Consider the following 21,893-nt stretch of genomic DNA (forward strand, 5'->3'; position numbering starts at 1 on the left):
GTGCTTGAATTACCGTTTTTCGTCTTCCACTTGCACTCCAACAGAGTGGTACTCCCGTAGACCTCTGCTCTCAGTATCTGAATCAGTTGCTGTTTCCACCTAATTCAACAGAAAAGATATATCTGCAGAGTGAGCACTGACAACTCAGCATTATTTCTACCTGCACATATTTAAATTAATTATATATTTCCTCTCTTACTGCTAAGAAACACCTAACGCAGTAAAAAAAGTAAGTATTCAGCCTGGTATCAATGTTTTGGTGCTGTGTTTTATAAAGCTTTGCACAACTACTTCTGTTCTGCTATGTAATTTCCTATTTCAACTCTAAGCAGATGCAATTACTCAGTTCAGTGGAAGCAGGAAGTAAGCTTGGCTTGGAAAGCTCTATTCTTAGAACTAGGAATCCACAGGATAGCCCCTTTTATATTATTATAAAACATTCTCATTATAGTCCATGATTTACAAAATAAAATAAAAACTCAAGTAGCCCCATAAACTTGCAAGTGATAAAAAGAAATGTTGCAATGAAATTTTATCGACAACTGCACTGACAAATATAGAACCATTTAAATGACGTGAAGAATACAGCAGAATGCCTATCTCACCTTTTTAAATAACACAGTCCTGAAAATGCTATATCAAGCAAGTAATTTATGCATTTTTATAGTATTCCCATCTGAAATACACTTGCCAAAATACATTCACGGTGGGGTTTTCTTCATAATTGAGGCCACATCTCTACCACAAGTTTCTGTAGGATTTTATATAACATTCCCCACCACCACACTGCCCCCAGGTCTTTGACACAGATGTAATGAATGTTGCAAAGTATGTAAGTTATGTTGAATCAAAGGAGAGTTAGGAAAAAAAGAGTGGAATAGACCTTCCTTTTGAATGATAATTTCACTGTTAAATAAAAAAATGTATTATCAGCAACCAGTTTCTCAAGATGCATAGTCCATGGGTGCATTCAAAGAGTATATCTTATGATGAAGACGAGACAACTCTTCCCCTTGCAGCAGTCACAGGCAGCACACTTGTACGCTGCTCTTTGTCCTGGCCCAAAAACCTTCACAGCTCTCTCCCAGCTGCACGGTCCCAATCCCATCAGTTTCTGGAAGGATGCAGAGACAAAGGGGCAGCGGGGTGGGAAGTGAATGTACATGTGGACTGCATTTTTTGAAGAAGCCAGTTACTGGTAACTTCTTTCAGTCTTCAAGCAGTAGTTCCATGTATATTCACACTGAAGGGAATCAAAACCGGTAATCAGAATACATTCATATTTATCTGGTTGTGGGTCTTGGAGATCTTAACGAAAAGCTACTGCAGGACCCCTTTAGTAAGTGTTACAGCAGCCCTTGAACTGTATGGTGTAGTGTCAGGCACAGGTTTGCAAAGAGCTCCAGATATCAGCATGGAAACTGTCAGGGAAAGACACATTTCCTGGCAACTCCATTTATTCTGCATGAGCTACAGACGAAAGCATGCCCTGTCATCTGTTCCCACCTTGGTAGTTGCATGGAAGCCTGCTATATTTGCTTGAACAGGCTGTGCATTTCGAGAACTGTTTCCTCTAAGGTATCAGACTCAGAAACAGTCTCAAAGATTTGTTGTTGTCAGTATAAAAAGAAAGCTCTCTTTCGACGTTAGCAGTGAAAAACAGCCTCAGCCATTGAGGTAGGGAGCTTGGGGGGAAAAAAAAGACAGGCAAGTTGGTTTCCCTAGTTAAGGTGGATCTCAGCTACAACGTGGGTGAGAAGCTTAAGCTGAGCCTGGAAGGTCACTCTCTCCCTAAAAAATATTGCTGTAAGTAGAGCAGCAATAAGGGTCAGTCTCTTAGCACAAGAAATAGCTATTGGGAAAGATACTCTTATTTATAGCATGCAAGTTACCAAGGGCCCAAAAGAGTCTTGAATAATAGGTTCAAATCTAAGTGAGGGACTAGGCACTCAGCTAGCCCTTTCAGGGACTTCAGAAAAGCTGGGTAGGAAATTTCTTCTTCATTAGAGACTGACAGGCAGAAATAAAGATGAATTCAACTGGGCCAAGAGCCCACATATGCACATGCGCATATGCACGCACACTGAGCTTCCTAGTTCTAGCCAGTGACCTGGTATTACTGTCTTTGAAGTCGAATTTGTGAATGCAGGAGAGCAGCTGCCTTCTCTCCTGGATGAATTACCATTAACCCTTTCTTTCTAGTACTGAAAAGTAGTCACTGAAGAACCTTCTTCCTCTCTGGCACAGGGAAATTAGTTTTATCTAGTTTTGTCATTTTCAGTGCCAGCTTTTTCCTGCTGAATTACATTCATGTGAATGGGACGCCATGAAAAGCAAGTTACATTGGCAGTCCTTGACTACAATGATGAGAGCTCAGTCAAATATGCATAGCCATGTTTTGAAGAATGAAGCCAAGCTATTCTTAAAGGGAGAGAAGATGGAAGGTAGTGAATAAGAGGAGATAGCACAAAAGGATTAAATTATGGCTCGTGAGGGCACCTTTATGAATGCTGACAGGAAGATGATATTAAAGTTAGGGAAACATTTTCTGGAGGAAGTCTCTTGATGTTTGAACCCTGGCAACATCTGCACTAGTCAGGAGCATTGCTAAAAGCTACAGTATTTGGGCTTCTTCTAGGACAGATAGAAAGAGCCCCAAAGCTACCAGAGTCACTCTGAAGTAAATCATACAATTTAGGACCTCGCTAAGCTTGAAATTGCAAAAATGCCATGAAAAGAGAGGTCTTCAAGCAGAGATTTCACCTCCCTGTGGAGATCAGAAAACCGGAAATCAGCGGTGCTGAACAGACTTCACTAGGGGTGTTAAAGGCAGACTACGTTGCAGTGAAAGAATTTTGATTCAAAATACCTTTAATACTAAGTTTATAAAAGAGCATAAGAAATTAGTTTGATTTTGATTAACCAAGTTAGATTGTAGGATTAGGGGTCAGAATCAGGGCTGTTAATGTTAAGGGAGTATACATGATTCAAAAATCATCTAGGCATAAACATGTAAATATATAATATTTTAAATGGTTACATCATAATGCTATTTTTAAAAAATGAGAAGGTTACTTGAGTAAGAAAACATCTATACTTGAAAGAGTTTCAGTTTGTTAAAGCCTATTTTATTTATGTGGCTGTGTCAGTCAGGACATTTGAGAAAATTAATTTGGAAAAATGATTGAAGAAAGGGCTGAAACATACTTCTTTTCTCACTGTACAGTCATGAATAGATTTTTCTTCAGTTTTAAGTTTTAATTTCACTAGCAGAGTATTTGTTCTTATGTGACAAATGAGTAACACCACAGGCTACAACAATGAACACTGATATTAGTCTTTTGTACTCTAGTCCAGAGGGAGGTAATACTTTTGTGTGACAATAAGGTTATAATGGCTATTTTTGCTGGTGGGAAAGATGGTCAAAAACCACAACAGCAATAATTCAGCTATACTTTTATGAGCTGAATGGACCAAGAATCTGAGAGCCAAAATGTGAGCCAAGCAGCTAAGCCGACTTAATGCAAGTACGGTGCTGGTAAAGGGGCCTTAATTCTTCTCACTGGACCTGAATCAGCTGTCTCAGAAATCAGTGGGAACACATGCGTGGAACTGGCTGGAAACTGGCCTGAGCTTGTGGGCAGGGAGTGATCCTGTAGAAATAGCAGCACAACTCACCTGATAGTTTCAAAGGATTCAATGATCATGTTTTTGCAATGGTACCATCTGGCATGCTACCACTGATGTGAGAAAATACAGTGTGTGTGCAACAAAAATTGTAGAAAGTTATTTTCCTTCTGACATGTGGGAAGTGTTTTTCTTCATTTAAGGACTGTCACATCTCCCTACTTGGCAGTCTTGTGTCTTCAGTTCCTTCCAAAGCACTGTGCTTCCTTCGCAAAGCTCTTGGGATGACCATTTCTGCATGTCATGCCGCTTGGGACCCGCTAAATGAGTCCTGCAGGATAAGTGCTGGATATGGAAGTGGGCTAAGGAAGGTCAATGGCATCATACCTGTGGGTCTAATGCACAGCTAGTAACAGAGTGTAGAAGGTGAGCAATGGTCAATGGGACAGAGAAGAGACTTCCGGCTTCCATGTGGATGTCTCAGTGGCTCATAGTGCTGTTGTAACTGCGATGGTCTAAAGATATAAGCAAGAAAAGGTTTGTATGGAGAAGATCAATTAGGCCAGTTGATATTTTTGGAAAAAAGCAGTCAAATTTGGGAACACACACCTTTCTTCAGTACCGCATATCAAAGGCATATCTGTTTTTGCCAACTACATTGCTTGGTTTAGTAACAGATAGCATGTCTTCTTTTGAACTCTGTTTTTGATGTTTTGGGGGCAGATTTCCCTTGTATATTTTGCTTGACCTGCTTCTTTGATGTAACATGTCTAAGTAAAATCATTTCTGCCCAAGTGCTTTCTTATTGATATTTCACCTAGAAGTATATCTTGGATAATTTCCCCAATATGTAATTGACACCTGGAATTTACAAGTATAAATGAAGTAATCTACTATAAAATTTTATTCAAAACAAAATTATCAAGGAAATTATGGCCCAAATATCAAAATGGAAATGGCATTAGTTACCTCTAAATATAAACTCTTGCCAAATTATCCTTCAATCCAGCTTGCCAAGACTGACACTGACTAAATGACCTCATGATTGCCTTCATATTTTAATGTGTTCAGTTCCTTACTGTGCCTTGTAACAGCAGAAGAATGCCAAATAATGCTTCTGCACAATCTTGGAGAGCACATATTGTAATAACCAACAAAAAAGGAGGAAGATGCCAACACACGTTAGAGTGGGAAATAAAAAAGCAATTTTCATTCACAAAGAAACAAATGAACAAACAAATTGTATTTCTGAATGACAGATGGTATAAAGACTCCTGCTAGAGGACAACAGGAAACTCTTTAAGTTTAATCAGATTGGACGAACTAAATTCAAATGAGCAGAGGAGAAAAAGTAAAATGTTTGGTTTGATTGTGTGGCTTCTGAAACTTGAATAAGCCTTAAGAAATCTGATGTTACTCTTCATGATTCATTATTGTTTTAATACTCACCTGCATAGATTCTAAAAGCCTTCATATTTGCAAATTGCCCCGCAATCTCAACAAAGTGAAATAATGTGACAAGAGGTATGGCTATCTGGTTACGAGGTAGTCTCACATAGTCTGACAAAAAAATTGCCAGAAATCAACCAAAAGCAGAAGAAGGAAGAGGAGTAGATCTAATATAGCAGGTTATCTTCCTCTCCCCTTGCAAACAAAGAACTAACATTCTTTAAAAATTTGGCCCTTTATACCTTAAAAAATGTTGTTTTGGGGGTTTATAGTATGCCATTCATAGTAAATGCATTGGAACAAGGCAAATCTAGACAATTTTCTGTAATCAAAAGCATTTTCAAGGGAAAGATCTAGAAGTTCCTGCTGTTGGGGCCAGAATCTTCTTCAGCCACATTCTCTGCCCCTTCCAAAGGTATTATTCATAAGAAGGCTACAGGGGCAACAAAGCTCCTGTGCGGAGTAGGTCACATTGCCAGGAGAGGAGGGACCCGATCACAGGGCAGAGCAATTAGCATAGTATGAGGGGTGAGCATCTGGCTTTATGGAGGACTGAGACCCAAAGGAAATTATCACTTTTTTGTTATCATGGGTTGAATTTAATTTATTCCCCCATAAAATCTGATCTTCTATGAACACTATTTTGAACAAGTTTAGCCTACAGTACAGCATAGGCTGTACTCTTAATTCATATTTATACACAGGAAAAACAAATCATTGTTTTGTACTTATTTCTGTCTTCTTTGCCTTACCTTTCATAAGGACCTAATACTCCCCTTCACTGTTTTTGTTGCCAATACAAGGAACAGACAATACCATAAAACCTCTGTGACCAGTAACCGCTGACCAATCCAGCTCAAAATCTGAAAAACTAACTACCAGATACTGGCAGCAACTTGGTAATAAACCAAAACTTACACAAAATTATTTGAATAAATGCAAATCAGTACTGCAATTAAATTGCATATTACAATCAATCTTGGTTTGTTTATAGGCACTCACTCTAGAAAAGGATGTATGAACTGACGAAATTATTTCCAAGTACTAACTGTTTCTTTTAGCTGATAATTTTTAACAACTAAAGCAACCCTTATTTCTGTACTCGAGTATTACTCTGCTCTCAAACAAGAGCACTGCAAAATCACATTGCAGTGTTCTAAAAATCACAGTCTAAGATTCCATACATACTGTCTCTAAGGAAAGTTTGAATAAAACATATTCAGTGCACAGGAAAACAGATTTTAACACGGTGTCTTTTTCTTCTCTCTCCTAATCATCAGTATCAAGAGTCCTTCAGGACACATTATCTCTCCCCATACAACATCACTGCCCTCAATGGCTTTTCACTGCTGTAACCAACTTGTTCTATAATTAGAATTTAATAAAAAAAATCTCTGTGATGATGTACAGGAAGGAAAATAATTCACCTTTCCTCTCTTGTATAGGCTTCTCAGTGATAACAAGAATAAAAAGGAAAAAAAACACTACATTTGACCCTAGACCAAGTAAATGCAATTGTGAACATAGATAACTGTTCTTAAGTAAAGGAAGATCTCATTTGTATGCAGTAACTTCAAAGTAGGAAAAAATACTTTAAAGTAAAACTACAGTATTAACTTCCACTGCTTTAATTAACTCAAAGAATACTTTTATCAGACAGAAAGCTTATATTATTTCAAAATAATTTTTAGAAACACACCAAAATGTACCAAAACCTTCACGCTTGAGTGATTTTGTGTGTCCCACTATAGGGTGCCATTTTGCTTCTCTACTGCTTCCCAGCAGAACATCCAGACTACTCAAATACGTTGTGTGGCACAGTAAGTACTAATTACTGAAAGAATATCATGGAACAGGTTGAAAACTTCCATAGCTCTCTCCAGAAAGCACTGTTTGCTAAAAAGTGGGTGCCAGAGTTTAGAACTGAAATTCATGTTAAGCTAATATGAGATAATAACACAAAGTAATGCACACAACAGTGATATTACTCCTAACTTTTTTGGTGCATTTAATGCTAAATGGCAAATTATTCTGAACCAAGTCAGCAAATATTCTGCAAGGCAGCATTTTGTGTCTTTCTCAGTTTGAATGTTTCACAATGTTAACTGGCAGCAAACAAAACAAGCAACAGTAATTTGTGAGAAGAGCAAAAGCTTAGAAGTCTAAAATAACCATAGCTTTCTTTTAGCTACTATTTCAACCACTAAGCTTTTAAACAAATGGAGGACGTCAAAATGCAGCCACTGGCTGAGAACGCTACTAACAGGCAGCCCTGGGAACTCTGACCCTGTGTTGCTCAACGTTAAATTTAAAGGCCAAGTTACAGCTTCTGAACCACAGATGTGTTACCAAAACTTTCACAGACTTCCACAAGCCAGGGGTACCACCCACTTCTCTTTCACAAAAGCATAGTTTGATAATGATTTTAGGAGGACAACGATCAAAGTTTACCACTAAATCTTTGGATCATTTATGATCCCAAGACCAGTGGAATCAGTGGGAATATTTTTCTGATCGCAGAGGGCTATGTGTATGCTGCAGTAAAGCACTGAAAGGGATGGTATAACCTATATACGCTCATCCAAGTAAGTACACCATGTGGGGTCAAAACACTTTGCCTTCAAAGGAAATTTCAGTTTGAGGCTGCAGAGTTTCTTGAATAAAGCTTTTACCATAAAATGCTAATAATAATTTTGTTTACACACACACATACACTCACAAAAAGAAGATTCACCTATGATGAAAAAATGAGGCTTACAAGTTATTCCACTAATCCTCCTGAATACAGCTTTTGATTTATAAGAACAATTTGTTTAATGAAGATCTTGGAGGAAAAAAAAGTAGATCTTTTGAGGAGTGATCTCCTGATGATAATGAAGATGACAGAGTCCATTCTCAATGCTGCTACAATTAGTGTTTATCTCCAAAAATATCATCATGAGTCAGTCTCCACACTTACAACATTTGTTTCCACATCATCTACTTCTGGAGTTTCTGTTCATTTTGAGAAATCTTGATGTCTTTTAAATAGAGGAGAAACAAAGGACTGCACATTTTGGGATGCTTGAAATAAATGATGAAGTAATTTCTTGACATGTTTTCCGTTATATTTTATAATCTAAATGCCTTTCACATGAAATGGCTTACAGCTAGCTGTTTTTGAGTAGTAACCATTAGCAAACATACCAGGTTATGCAAAACAGGAAAGAAAAATCATTGGAAATATATCAGCAATAATCTTGTCCTTGACTTATGGTTTATTTTACTCTAGATAATCTCTACTCCTCCATTTTAATTCAAATGCTTTGATTTGTCTTCTGCTGTCATGATAGAAGACAGATATGAAGACTATAGCTACTAATATTACTAGAATTTTATTCTTTGTGATATATATTTTTTAAGAATGCTGACTGTATTTTTAATCCCAAACTAGGATTTTGTAACTTGCCTGAATTTAGGGATCATCATTATCTGATGCCTACTGACATGTCTGACAATTCTTCTTCACTTAAATACGGGAGTGAAAAAAACAACAGCTTTATTCTGGGAAAGCTTTGTTCCTGAAGCTTTTTTTGTGCAAAAGCCCCAGTTGGGGAGGGCTACCACACTATGAAATAGGTTACCATAGCTGGGCTTTTCTCCATCTGTGCAGGCTGGATGAGACTGATCATGTATAGGAAGTCCAATGCTCCCCAAGAGTTTTAGGTTTCCTATATATGTGCATCCCAGTCCCATGGCACATGTGTATTATGCCAGAACTTTCTAAGAAGACTTCTGCTCTTTGCACGTACACTGACCAGACCGTATATCCCACCAGGGCCCTCGGCTGGGTCCACGGCAGTTCTACCTGCCTCTAGAGGCACTGCTGCTCCTTCTTTATCTGTCTGCCTCCCTCCTACCGTACAGAACTCCATTAGCAATCACTCTCACACCAATGTGTTAAAGCAATGAAACATTAAAAAATGCACAAATTAACCGTCCTGATAGCAAATTAATTAATGCAAATAAATGCAAATTCAATGCAATACCCTGGCATGGCATGCTAATGAGAAAACAAGTCATTTAGTCAATCAAGGAAATATGCAAATAAAAAACATCCTTTTCTAAGATGCTTTGATGCAGAAGTCTAAAAGAAATGAAATACTTCAGCTGCATTTTGGGGGCATAAATTACTATTTATGTACTTTGCAAATAAATGTACTCTACCCTGTGTTATTATTCCATACAAACATGGCAACTGGAATATAACAATGCATTTTCTGCTTAGAAATGCTGAAGATGAGTATTTTTCACACCAGTGTAAAGTTTGAAACTTACTGCAGAAAAAACAAAACAAAAATATGATATCAGGGTACTATGTCAAGGGTAATCTTGCAATTTTAACCTTACCTAATACCAAAAGGTGCAACCAAGCAGTTTGTACATCTCAAAAAAATAACACTTCAGCCTTCTAAGACCTACTGTTAAAAAAACAAAACAAAACAGAAGTCTGCCTTTTGCAGTGTGTACACCTGAGAACTAATATTATGGACCAAGCATCAGATGATAAGTTGCTACAGAAGTTCTACTGTCTTCATGTAAATCATTGCACAGATGTCTTATGGATCATAAGCACATATTATTAAACACACTGCACACTGCACGGGTCAAAGCCCTGTGAAAAGTACTGGTCATCACCTGTAGCAAAAACTGGGATCAAGTGATATAATCAAATTTTCAGAATTAGTTGTTGGAATACCAGGACTGAAGCAAGACACCAGCATTGCTAAATACCATTGCACACAGCTGCTGTTAAGAAGAGATAGGAACAACACCACTACATACAATTCCTTTCTGAAGAGTAAGTTTCAGGCTGGGGCTAAAAGGCATCAAAAATTACTTGCTGCTCTTTTGAGCTTTTTACCATTATCTGCAAAGTCCCTTTTCTGAACAATTTAGGATATGCTAAGTACTTTGTAAAACATTTGAAAAGTAGTGACCTGAATGTTCTACCACTGCTGTTAAATTGCATACTCTTCTGTATGTAAAGAAGCATGATCAAACACCTTTATGCTGAGAAACAGACAAGCAACATGCTGACAAAGCCTGTGTCTTTCCATAAGTCTAATACTCACGTTGTATAATAGCAAAAATATATCATACTATGGTGTTAGACAGTGAAGTTCAATAGTTAGCAGTGACATGCTTTACCCAAATGTTAACTCGTGATCTTATTTTGAAATTAGTGGAAATGGAATTACTACTATTTAAGAAAAGAATAATAAGTATTATTATTATAATTATAAATATATAAGTATATGTTATAAGTATTGAGGATCCAGCATCGTTACACATTTTCCGAGGTCAAAAGAGAAGGATAATGGAAAAAAATACAGTCAAGCATTTTAAAGCTGGCATAATTCTATAAAAAAGACTGTGAATTCATGGAGAGAAGGAGATGAACATGCTGTTCACCTGTAGCTCCGCAGTATAATTTTCACATCAAGTGTTAATGACAGGTAACCTCCCTAGAGATTTATTCATTCATTTTCTTCCAGGTACAGCATATTAGCTGAAGACTTTTCTGCACAGTCACATTGCCATGATGTGAATTACAATTAACACTAAGCAGCCAGGGGTTGTTTGTTAGATTATTAGAACCGTGAAGCTGAATGACTCATTCTACGCTATTTACAGGAAGAAGGCAAGCAATTCATCACAGAACAGATGTTAATGATAGGCTACCTGAATCCCTATAGAGGAACGTCGACTTTTAAGAAACTCCTCTGCTTTTGACACTAAAATGGCCTTGTCACTGGTTCGTATTGAGGTGCTCTGGCTCTCAGAAGCATGGCGCTGTGCAGCTGCAGTTTCCAAGGCAAGATTCATGGCCTTGTTACTGTCCAAACTGTCTGTGGAGTTGTACATCCCTCGCCCATCTTGAGGCCATGGGGAAATCCTCTGAGTCCGACTGTCGTGATACGCATCCTGGGTGGATTCTGTGCTGCTCTGTGCTGTGACTGAGATTAGTGGCTTGGAAGTGGTACGAGGGGGTACCGGAGGCGGTGTTTTTTTGTAACTTGTGTAAGTTACAGCTATGGAAAGAATGAAAATACAAGAAAGAGAAAGAGAAACCAAGATTAATATGATCAAAACATCACAAGAGAAACCACTGTAACACTGAGATTATGCTGGTTAAAAATGAAGGCAATGCAACATAGTGTTCCTTGTGAACCTCACTATTAGTTCAAAATGTCTCTCATACTCAGATGGGTATCCATAGCAACATTTTATTTCAACCAGGAAACAAGGGTTGAAAATGCTCGGTGTGCTAAAATGGGAGCCCCAGATTATGATGAAGATGAAAGGGAGTTAGCAAGGATTCATGTGTGTATGTCTGAGACTTAAGAGCTATGCTGGATTTGTACACATTGGTGCCTCTGAGGTGGTTTCAGCATAGGATAAAGCTGATAAGAGAAATAAAGGATGATTTTTTTTCCTCCTCTTGTAATCATTTGAACTGTGGACTTTGTATTGATACAGTGCATTAAGAAAGCAACACCAATATACTGGAACAAAACATTCTTCAGAAAACTTCTACTTAACAGTATGCCACACTTTAACCTTTAAAAATACTTCCAGGTTTACTGCTGCAATTAGACTAGACTGGCTACTTCTTACACAAGACGTATAATTATGTTTTTAAAATATCCATGATATGCTAAATATCCAGGCATGCAGGTATTTATAATATATAAAGCTACTAAATACTTGGACAACACACACAAGGCTACAAATAATACCAAGTATAGTGACATTTTATCTGTTATCATTCAGTGAGTTTTAAATCCTTAGAATACACATTAAAGGGTGATATACTGAAATACAAAGAATCATTAAAAATACAGACATAAAAATGGGTCTGAAACACTGAAGGAACTAGATACACATGAGCAGAACTAAGAATTTTAGTCTGACCAGCACAACAGGTTTGAGATTGGTTTGACTTCGATTCTGTCTTGCAGCAAAAGGCTCAAAAAAGCCACCAAGGAAGCTCTACAGAATGCAGAATTCTGACAATACTGTTTCCTTACAAAATTTTAGGAAACAGAATCTTTCGTCCATAGAGACTGAAAACTATTTATTTAGTGATTATTATCACATGGCTAAATTATCAAATACTCTAACCCCACTCTACTGTTTTGTTAAAAGCATTTCTGTTAGGGGGGAGTTTTTTCCTCAAAGCAGATATAATCATATAATTCATAAAATTAGAGACTGGTACAAAAGTGCTTCATAATATAGCTTTCCATATTCCTGTAAAGGAAAATCAAGACCAACTAATTTCTCATATAATTGCAGCAACACAAAGGAAATTATTATCTTTCCCTATACTAATAATGACAAAATAGCATAATATATACATGCAGACACCAAGCTAGTGAACCTGTTTAATAAAAAGTCATTTTTCAGGTCTTGCTAAATGCGTTGGACACCATAATGGTGACTCAGGTAACCTTGAAATTCAGGTTACTTGAGTCCAACAAATTCTACAAGTATTCCCCTTCTCATTATACAGACATCAGCTGAGGAGCAATAAAATCAGAAGTGCTTTTCCAGTCGTTCTTTTTTATATGAGGCTATGTTGCAGCTCTCTGGAGAAAGCTCTCTAGAGACAAAAGACAGTTTTAGGAAACTGCCGGTAACTAGAATTTCTTCTGAGCATGAATCACCAGGTTAGCATATGAGGAAATTGAGTCTAGAGGAAACTATTCTTACATTTTGATTTTTGATAATCATAAATAAAATGGTGATCATAAATAAAGGAGAGTGAGGCAGAGCTAGGAAGTAAAAACCTTCATGTGAAGCACAGTTTAAATTACCACTGATGCAGCTCAAATTCTGGCAGAGATTTTAAGAGTCTTGTCTCTGAACTACATTGCTCTAACATAGTGAAACATGTGAAAACATGCTCTGCAGATTCTGAGACTGTGCGCATTTTTTAAAGTGTAGTTTTGTTGTCCTGTCACCAATCCTATCTCCTGTCAGTTTTGTAACTGTAGCTGTTAAGAAGAAAGGAAAACCCGATATTTTTCAGATGCTTCAGGGAATACAGAAAGCTCATGAAAGAAGGGAGGTTGTAATGCTTGGAAATTACAATAGTGTCTCACAAGCTTAGGCAAAGGCTCAAATTAATGCTTTCTTTGAGGGAACTGCTGTAATACTGTTGCTGCCCCTCTCCCCCTGCCAACCCCAGCAAATGTATATGCAAGTGATCACAGTGCTGGGAAACATTTGAAATAGAGACAATGGGATGAAATAGTGTGAGTGAAATCCAGATAAGGAAGCTATTTTTATCTATAATGCAAGACAGGTTATCACTGTTATGACTAATTTATTATTTTTTACCAACTGTCTTCATCCAAAAGAATAGCAGGGAATAATGAAACATGATAAATGTGATAATGAAACATCATAAGCAAGTATATCCCTACTACTCAGGTAGCAGATCACTGTTCTGCCTAATGAATATAAATGTTAAATATGGCAACCTTTCATAGCTAACAATTTTCATTTAAATTTCTAAAAAAAACCAAAACAAAACAAAAAAAACTCCTTGTGGCAGAACCAAAACAGTTACTTGATCATTTTATTTTTTTAGGATTGAATATTTTCTTTGGGAAATCTCCGATTGTTTCGGTGGGATGATGCGTCTTAGAGCCATGAAGTCTTACTGTTACTGTACTATTCTGGCCAGCATTTATTCATGAGCAATAAATAGGAATTAAAAAGATCCACAGATATTCAACAAGGAGAAGAAACCAGGAGAAAGATTTAAAGTTCATGGGCAACAGGATACATATTTACAGTGAAACATAGCAGAAAGAAATCCGATTAATTTCTAAGCCACAGTCACAGAGATCAAATATTGAGCAGGGAAATAAAAATCCATCTCTAAGCAGTTAATTAGTTCATATCTGGAACAACAGTTTCAGAGCCACAGAAATCTGGGACTAATTGGAAACTGTAACAAAATCAGGTAAGAGGATGGAAGCATGAATTTGTGAGGCAAATTTTAAGACCAAATTCTATTTGCTTTAATCATTCAAGTGGTTCCAGTGAAGCTAATGGGATAACTTATGTGAATAATGCTACCAAGGCTTGACTCAGATGAATTTGATATGATGACTAAATGATAGATTAGGGACACGTTAAAGGAGAAAAGCTACCCTATCATCCATAGTTTACCATCCATGTTTGGTCTTGGGTCTCTAATAATTAAGGTCTGGAACAGGAAATTTAATGTCACTTTCAAAATTTTTTCATTAATTATTATATCTGTGGATGTTCCTGTTACCAGAAGCAATGCCTTTCTGCATCTTGCCCAATTCTTTGCCCTGGCAGTAGTAAGTATCATATTTTATATATAGGAAGAAACTTTTCCTTTTCCTGATAGAAAATTTAGTTCCTTTTCATTTATCATCCCTTTCTTCATATGCCATCTTTGCACCATTCACAACTTTGCAAACTATCATTGGCCTTATTCACTATTAGCCTAAAGGAAGAACACAAAATCTCTTCAGTTTTGCTTCATGTCTTTCCTGTGTTTTTTGCTCTATCATCCTATAAAGTCCCGAGCTGTGTCGGGTTTTGCCTGCAGTGCAGCAGCTCCCTTCCTCGCGGGGAGGGCTAGGGCTGGGCAGAGCAGCCCCAGAGCATCTAGCGCTGACCCACGGGCAATGCCTGAGAAAGTCCATCCAGGAAGCTGAGGCAGAAAACTAAAATGTCAAGAAGAAGACTCAGAGGGAGGATCCTTGTCTTCAGTCACAGAGGGGTGAGTCAAGTGTTGGGGCCAGCACAGCCACGGGGGTAGAAATACAGAGTGAGACTGGGGGCGTATGAGAGCTGAGCACCTTGAAGGCTCAGCTGCCACAATACAAGTTTAGACTGATTGAAATAGTGGACTTCAGCGTAAGTAGAGGTGTGCCTCATGTTTTGACTTGTAAGACATCAATCCTGCATAATCGACAGTTGTTTCTGTGGCTCAAAAAAACATGACCTGAGATGACCTTCTTTAATTTCTTGAGTAATTTTGGTGTTTATATGCCGGCCATTTCTGGTATTTCTCTAGCCAGTCCTGCTGAGGCCAAAGCAAAGTAAAAGCAACACCCTTCTGCTACAGCAATAATCAACTTGTAAAATCTGCAGCTGCTCTGAAATGCAAAGAGAAAAAAAAGTAGATGGCACAAGAGGTAAAGAAATGCATCTTCTTAGTACTGAAATGAATGCAGAAGAAATTAGGAAAAAAAAATATTTTTTCTTTCCTGGTGTATTCAGATGCTATCTCAATATAGAAATCTGTTCATTTTTTGCTTTTTTTAATAAAGCACGAAAAATCTTTATTTGGAGATCATAATATACAATCTGTCTCCAACTGTTAGCTAATGATCATCAACAAAAAATTATAAATATGGTCAAAAAAACTTCTTCTAATAATAAAATATCTGGGTATTTCAGACTACCATTCTAATCATAGTATTGACTGTTCAGGTATTTGTCCTACTTCAACATAAACATGTGCAATCAGCTCCACTGGGTTTTTCCTTTAAGAAAGGACATCGTTAGATAAATGGAGAGCCCACCAAGTGGTTCGGTGCTGCTTCATACTGGTCTAGGTTAAATGATTAAAATCAGGTACAAATTATTCAGAAGAAAGGAGTGGGTAGCACAGCAGCATAACAAGTATTGATTTGGCACCCAGGCAGGAAAAAAGTGTAACTCTCATCCATTTGTTTTTGCAAGGGCTATTATCATTATGTAGAGAGTCCACTTCCCATTTATGCCTGCTCCAGTTACCTTCTTCTAGCATATGAGCTACAATTAATACCTTAACTGACAAATGACCACTTCCCACCTCAAATATGCAAGATGCCCTATCAGTGCTGAATTTAGCACCAAGATGGCCCCAGGTGACATGTTCTGTAAACCACCTTAATGTCTCTTATGTGCTTTGTGATACCAGCTGGGAAACACTGTTCAGAACCAGAGTATCAGGCATTGTGGCAATACTGGAGAGAGACCAAGAAGACAATCCCAGCCCAAGAGAACTCACAATTTAACTGTTCAGATACATACAGTAGAAATCTAAGGAAAGTTTACTGATTTCTTAAGTAACAGGAACTTTTCTATTTAATATACTTGGAAGCAGAATACCCCTCTTAATCTACACTGCATTTGACTAAACTTGGCAAATGATATTGTAGCTTCAGCCATAGAAATGTCAGGCACTCTGCCCATATTTCAGGCCAAACAGTCTGTACTAGAAATAAAATGACTAAAAGCATTCAGTTGAGATCTAACTTCAGGTTATCCATGGAGATTCATGACAAAAGGCAGAAAGAGAGACTTGGTATATTTGATGAAGTATCAGCGGCTGTAGGTGACATTCAGAACACCTTTCCAAAGGCAGTCTTTCAATAAATCATTGCTGTTGGTTCATTTGAAAGGCATAATCACCTGAGGGGTTTTTACAAATCAACATAACCACTAAGCACTAAGTAAAAAAAAACATTATTTAGGCTGAGATCACAAAGTTGACTGTATGATGAATTTACATGAAAGCACCATCAATTAAAGGCAAAGGTTGTCCCTTATAACATGGGAGGAGTAAACTGGATTTTCTGTCTTGTAATATGGGTTATTTAGAATGAGTATAATTGCTCTGCTGGAAGCGTGGAGCTGTCCTGGAGGCAGAGTTCCCCAGGGCATATTGCTGCAAGCAGAGATGGTGCGTCTGAGACTTTCCCAGGAACCAGAGCACTGAAGGAAATGCAGTGTGGACCCCCAAGCAGATGCTAAATGAAGGAAGGTGAATAATAACCCTGAAACCATTTCTGAATACTGAAAAGAAAACTTCTTGTAATGAAAAAAAACACAACTAAATCTAACCCTGTATGAAAAGATTACTCAGTTCTTGCTGTCATCCTTTGACCACTGTGAACACTCTTCCAGTCAAAAACTTTTACAGTCCCAGCTAACATGGTCGTCCTTGAAATGCCCTGAAACCTCTTCATTACACTTCATCATGTTTATCAGGACCACAATACTCTTAAAATAAAAAAGGTGCTTGTGGCTGCATAACAATAACTTCTCAAAACAAAGAATGATGAACATTAAAAAAACATTTGGAAAGCCCCTATTTAAAAGAGAGGATGTTGGGACACGTCTTTTTATATATAAGTTATCAACTTCCCTTGTACACTGGTCTCCAATGCCAAACATAATTAAAAGGAAAGTGTAATATCAGACAGGTCAGTTTAATTTTTACAAAGCCAATTTAGCTTTTTCTGAAGTAATATTGTGAAATGTTAGAAAGGGGTTTCTTTCTTGCATGAGTAATACCTTTAATGTTCGGTCATAATGAGATGATTTAGAAATGCTTAGTTTTGACATGTGTAGGCTCTGGTTATGTAATTAAGAAAGAGTGATCAGCTAGAACAAGAGGTAAAGGTTAAGATAAATTAGTCTGCTTAGATCCAGTCTGCCATTTTAGTTGTGTGCTATCAGTGATCACCTCAAAGACCTACACCTATGATTTTGGGTTTACTTCTTCTTGATGCTGGAGCAGTATGTGCTCAGGCTCTACAAAGAAAAATGTTTAGCTTTGCTTTATTACCTGACCTTGAGCAGCACTAACTGAATGTAAATGTAAAGTATTCAGAATACTACTGAGACACAGCTACTTTGTACTTAAATTGAAATAATGGCTGTATTTGAATGTAAGGCAGATGAGGAGACACCTCACATCTACATTCTCACACAATCCTGACTTTTCCAGCTGTTTTGTTTGCTACTCCTGGGATAAGTGCTCACTTTTGCTTCTTGCTCTGCTAGTGAAAGATCCTGTCACTTCTGAGGGTTCTCCAGATTTAAGAGTTTTTCCATTTGTAAGGTTAGAAAAGTTTTTTTTTTTTTTTTTGAATTGTAAGGATATTCAAACCTTGCAAACAGTCTTTAAAGCTTACCACTGTCATAGTGCTTGATGTTCAAGAGAGAACGTTGCTTTTAAATAAATACATTCTTTTAATCAAATCTAATTATTTTCCATTAAACCTAATCAGAGGGCTATTTTAGTTATTATCATATCTTCCTGCTTCTCCCCTTTTCCCATTCTGCCCTCTAAAGCAAATCCTGTCCAGGAAATATACCAGGTATCTCTGTTTCTCAGTAGAAAGGATCTTTGTGTTTGGATATATTACGATCTCCTTCCCTGCAAAAAGAATCTCTTTTGTTGCTTTACAGATTAAGCAGTAAGAAACAGCTGGTGTATCCACAATGGTATTTTTGTAAGGTGTTTTCCTGAGAAGACTGCTTACCCCCAGACGAGTTCTATCAGCACAGTTATCTGTCCATATGATGGGCTTTTTTTTATTTGAGCTCCATAATGCAAAGTATTGTCTGGGTAGTAGGTATCTACAAGTTCCTAAACGTTTCCCTTGATAGGTCATTTTAGATGAATTATATTTAGGTAAACCTGGATATTTGTCAGACACTAATGTCAGATGTTAATTGATGGTTTCATCTTGCCACAGTCCGTGGGAGCAAAATGCTGCATTTATTCTGTGCCAGATTTTTTGAGTTGGGTCCTTTAGTAACAACGAGTTTTATCATACCTTCAAGACATTGTCCTTATTTGCAGTAGAATCCATCTCACCTAACATTAGTCTTTTAAAAGATCCGAGTCTAAGTTAGTTGTCTGATCTCTTTTAGAAATATTGGAGAAAATAAGCAGTTCTGGAGGGCAATTCTTCTCAAACATCTTAGATGCCTATTTTACTGGAAATGAATGATGATTCACGACACCTATGCAGGCGCCTACTTCTCTCCATTGACTAGAAAGGGAATCAAGGATAACCAGCTCAGATCTAGACATCTAATTTTGAGGTGCCTAAATGGGTAGGACAAATTCCAACCTCTTAAAGCTCTGGCATGACAAAACCTGGGACAAAACCTAACTTCTGTTACCTGGGTTCATTGGAAAGGTGGGAGCTTCATCTCATCTGCTCCACAGCCCCTGTGAGCTGGCTAGTAAAGCAAGCCTGTGTGGCATTTGCTCACATTAAGGGTCTGATTGACACCCAGTTTCCTGCAAGAATGCTCCTTGATACCTTCTGCTGGACCTACTACATAGCAGCTAGTAATAGTTTGGCCCAAGGTCCCTTTGTAGCTCTACAGAAGCATTAAAAGCAAATTCTTTGTATTTCTTGTGCAGTTTTCGACGCTGAGCAAGACCATGCTGTTTAGCTCCACTAAAGCTGTTGACATTGAGGTCAGTATAGTTAGAACAATTCACAGAAGTTCAGGATCTGGAACATTATCACAACATATTATCGACATAGGCAAGATTTGTGTCTATTATATATAATTACTTTTAAAGAGCTTTTCAAAATAACATGTCACTGAGACACTGCTGCCAGATGACTCCCATACAAAATGTTATTTTTTAAGCAGCATCTGTTCTTGACATCTCTCTGCTAAACAGGATCTACATAGAATTTGAGATAAGAGTCTAAAATCATTAGTATGACACCTAACCTCAATCAGAATTTACTGGAGGGTAAGGCAAAATTACTGGATGAGATATTTTTTTATCAGTGTGTGTGTTAGGTTAGACTCGATAATTGCAGTAGACCCTTTTAGGCTAAAGCTCTGTACATCTATCTGATTTTGTACAGGAAACTAACAATTAAGTGGAAATGTGACTACTAAATATGGGAATAGCTGGAGTCTAAGAGTAGCATCTGAACACACTACAATCTCCCAATTAGAACTTGAAGGAGAACAGTATAAAAGGAATTACTGTAATCAAGTCATTCAGTGCGTAAATGGTTGCCTCCATATTGAGGAAACTAAGCTCTGTAGGCAGCCCATGTTACGTAAACGATAAAATCTGTTTTGACAGTGTAATTAATGTTAGTCTCAAAACAGAAATGCAAATCAAACAAGACATCAAGGTCAGAAACTGTAAGCCTTCGCCAGAGTTAAAAGAGATGTGGGCAACATAAACCTCATGGATTGCTGATGGACTAGTTACAAAGGGTTCTATTTTAGATCAGTTAATTTGCAAGAAATTATAGCTTAACCAGCACTTAGCATCCTGTAGACAGCAAAGCAAAGTGCTGACAGCTGCTTTACTCTTCAAGACAGTTCCTGTGTGCCTCTAAAATACTGAAGTTGCATTACAAAACATCATCTCAGCTTTTCAGTGGCAAGGAGGTAAAAAGGTACCTTTACCTATTCTGTATTTCATTTACAGAATGTATGTGCGGCTTTTCAGGAATACAGATCATATTTGTCACACCACCAAAACAGTGAGAAGCAGAGAGAAAGAAGGTCTCCAAAAGCTAAGAGCCACTATTACTTGGAGACTTTTTCACATTGAAAGCAATGGAAAATTTGAAATCATTTTTCAGTAGAAAAGAATCAAACCAATATTGGTATAATTCTGTACTTAAAGAAATCTCTCTTCTTGACTTCCCATGCAGCCTTATTACTCAAGTGAAATATTTTCTGTCAGCCTCTTGAAACACATTCACAGACATATTGTGCAGGCTTATTATTCAGGCTTTTGTTTGTACATTTTCTAGTCTCATTCTTATAGTAACTATGTGTACCTTGTGGTTTTCTTTAATTTCCAGTATGAAATTCCAAACTGCAAAAGACAGGAAAGAGTTTGCTCAATTAATCTTAAGGAAGTGTTGTGCAGTAGAATAATTTTAATGGTGCATTATGATAATTGTCCTACATTAAAGAATTTAAAAGATTAAAAGCTATTTTACTTAAAGGAAATTCAATGCTTACCTTTAAATCATTCTTTTAATCTGTAGAAAGCTACAGCTCTGGACACAATCTCAGAGTACACTTCTGAGATTGTAACAGTATAGGCGATAGTCAAATCAAGAAATCCTTCTACCCAAGATACAAATGGAGTCAGGATCAGTGTCAAAACAGCGCTCGGAAAGCTACTTCCAGGTTACCAGGCCTACATTTAGGTCTAGCAAATGATTCTGCCAGGTTTTGAGCTCTCAACCCTGTAAAGTCAGAGCATGGCTCTCTAAAGTCAGGTAGGGTCTTTATCCTTGTTTTCAGTGGGACCAGGATTTAACCTTTAGTTTCATCCTGCAATGAAAGTTGAATGTGACTGACTTTTTAACTCAGAATTCTGAAAGTTAGCTAGCTATACCTAAGCCATCACTGCAGACTATTTTTATAGGCAACTGAGAGAAATAGAGACCTCAGGAGGACAACTAATCTCATAACAAATACCAATCCTAAAGGAGATAAATCACATCTCATTGACTATAATAGAACATTAACGTGACTGCCTTTGACAGCTACATTTTAGATATTCATATTAGGTGAGAAGAATTTTTATGACTGAAATTTTATGTTTTTTCACTGTGGGAAAGGAGACTAGGAATGGAAGAAGTGTAAGAGTGGAAATATATCTATTTTTCTGGACATAAAACTATCCCAAAAGGTTCACTTGTATTTAACATAACAAAAACTAAATGCATACAAAAAGTTATGACTCATTGATATGTTCTTGATATTATGTTCCCAATCTCAAAAAGCCAAGTGATGGCTTATTCACTTCAAACTCAGTATCTTCCCCAAACTTGTTAGAATATCCTCTAATTGCCTCTGAGGAGTAGCAATAAGATGTTTGGATTGCTCTGATATTTGTGTAAACTATGGTTTTCAGTGTACATAATTTAATTGGCTATATACTGAGACTAAACCTTGGACTTTCAGCATGCTAGAACATTTCATATATA

General features: G+C 37.4%; 1 protein-coding gene across 1 annotated transcript in view; it reads right to left on the reverse strand.

The window, feature by feature from the left end:
* Positions 1-21,893, reverse strand: part of DLGAP2 (DLG associated protein 2) — a 467,774-nt gene that overhangs the window by 18,654 nt on the left and 427,227 nt on the right. The window contains exons 9-10 of the mRNA XM_067294229.1: positions 10,801-11,150; positions 14-99 (exon numbers count right to left, since the gene is read on the reverse strand). Of these exons, the coding sequence (XP_067150330.1) occupies positions 14-99; positions 10,801-11,150 (436 nt within the window). The remainder of the gene's footprint in view (positions 1-13; positions 100-10,800; positions 11,151-21,893) is intronic.

This window comes from Apteryx mantelli, chromosome 3, assembly GCF_036417845.1.
Source record: "Apteryx mantelli isolate bAptMan1 chromosome 3, bAptMan1.hap1, whole genome shotgun sequence".
NCBI classification, from domain to species: domain Eukaryota; kingdom Metazoa; phylum Chordata; class Aves; order Apterygiformes; family Apterygidae; genus Apteryx; species Apteryx mantelli.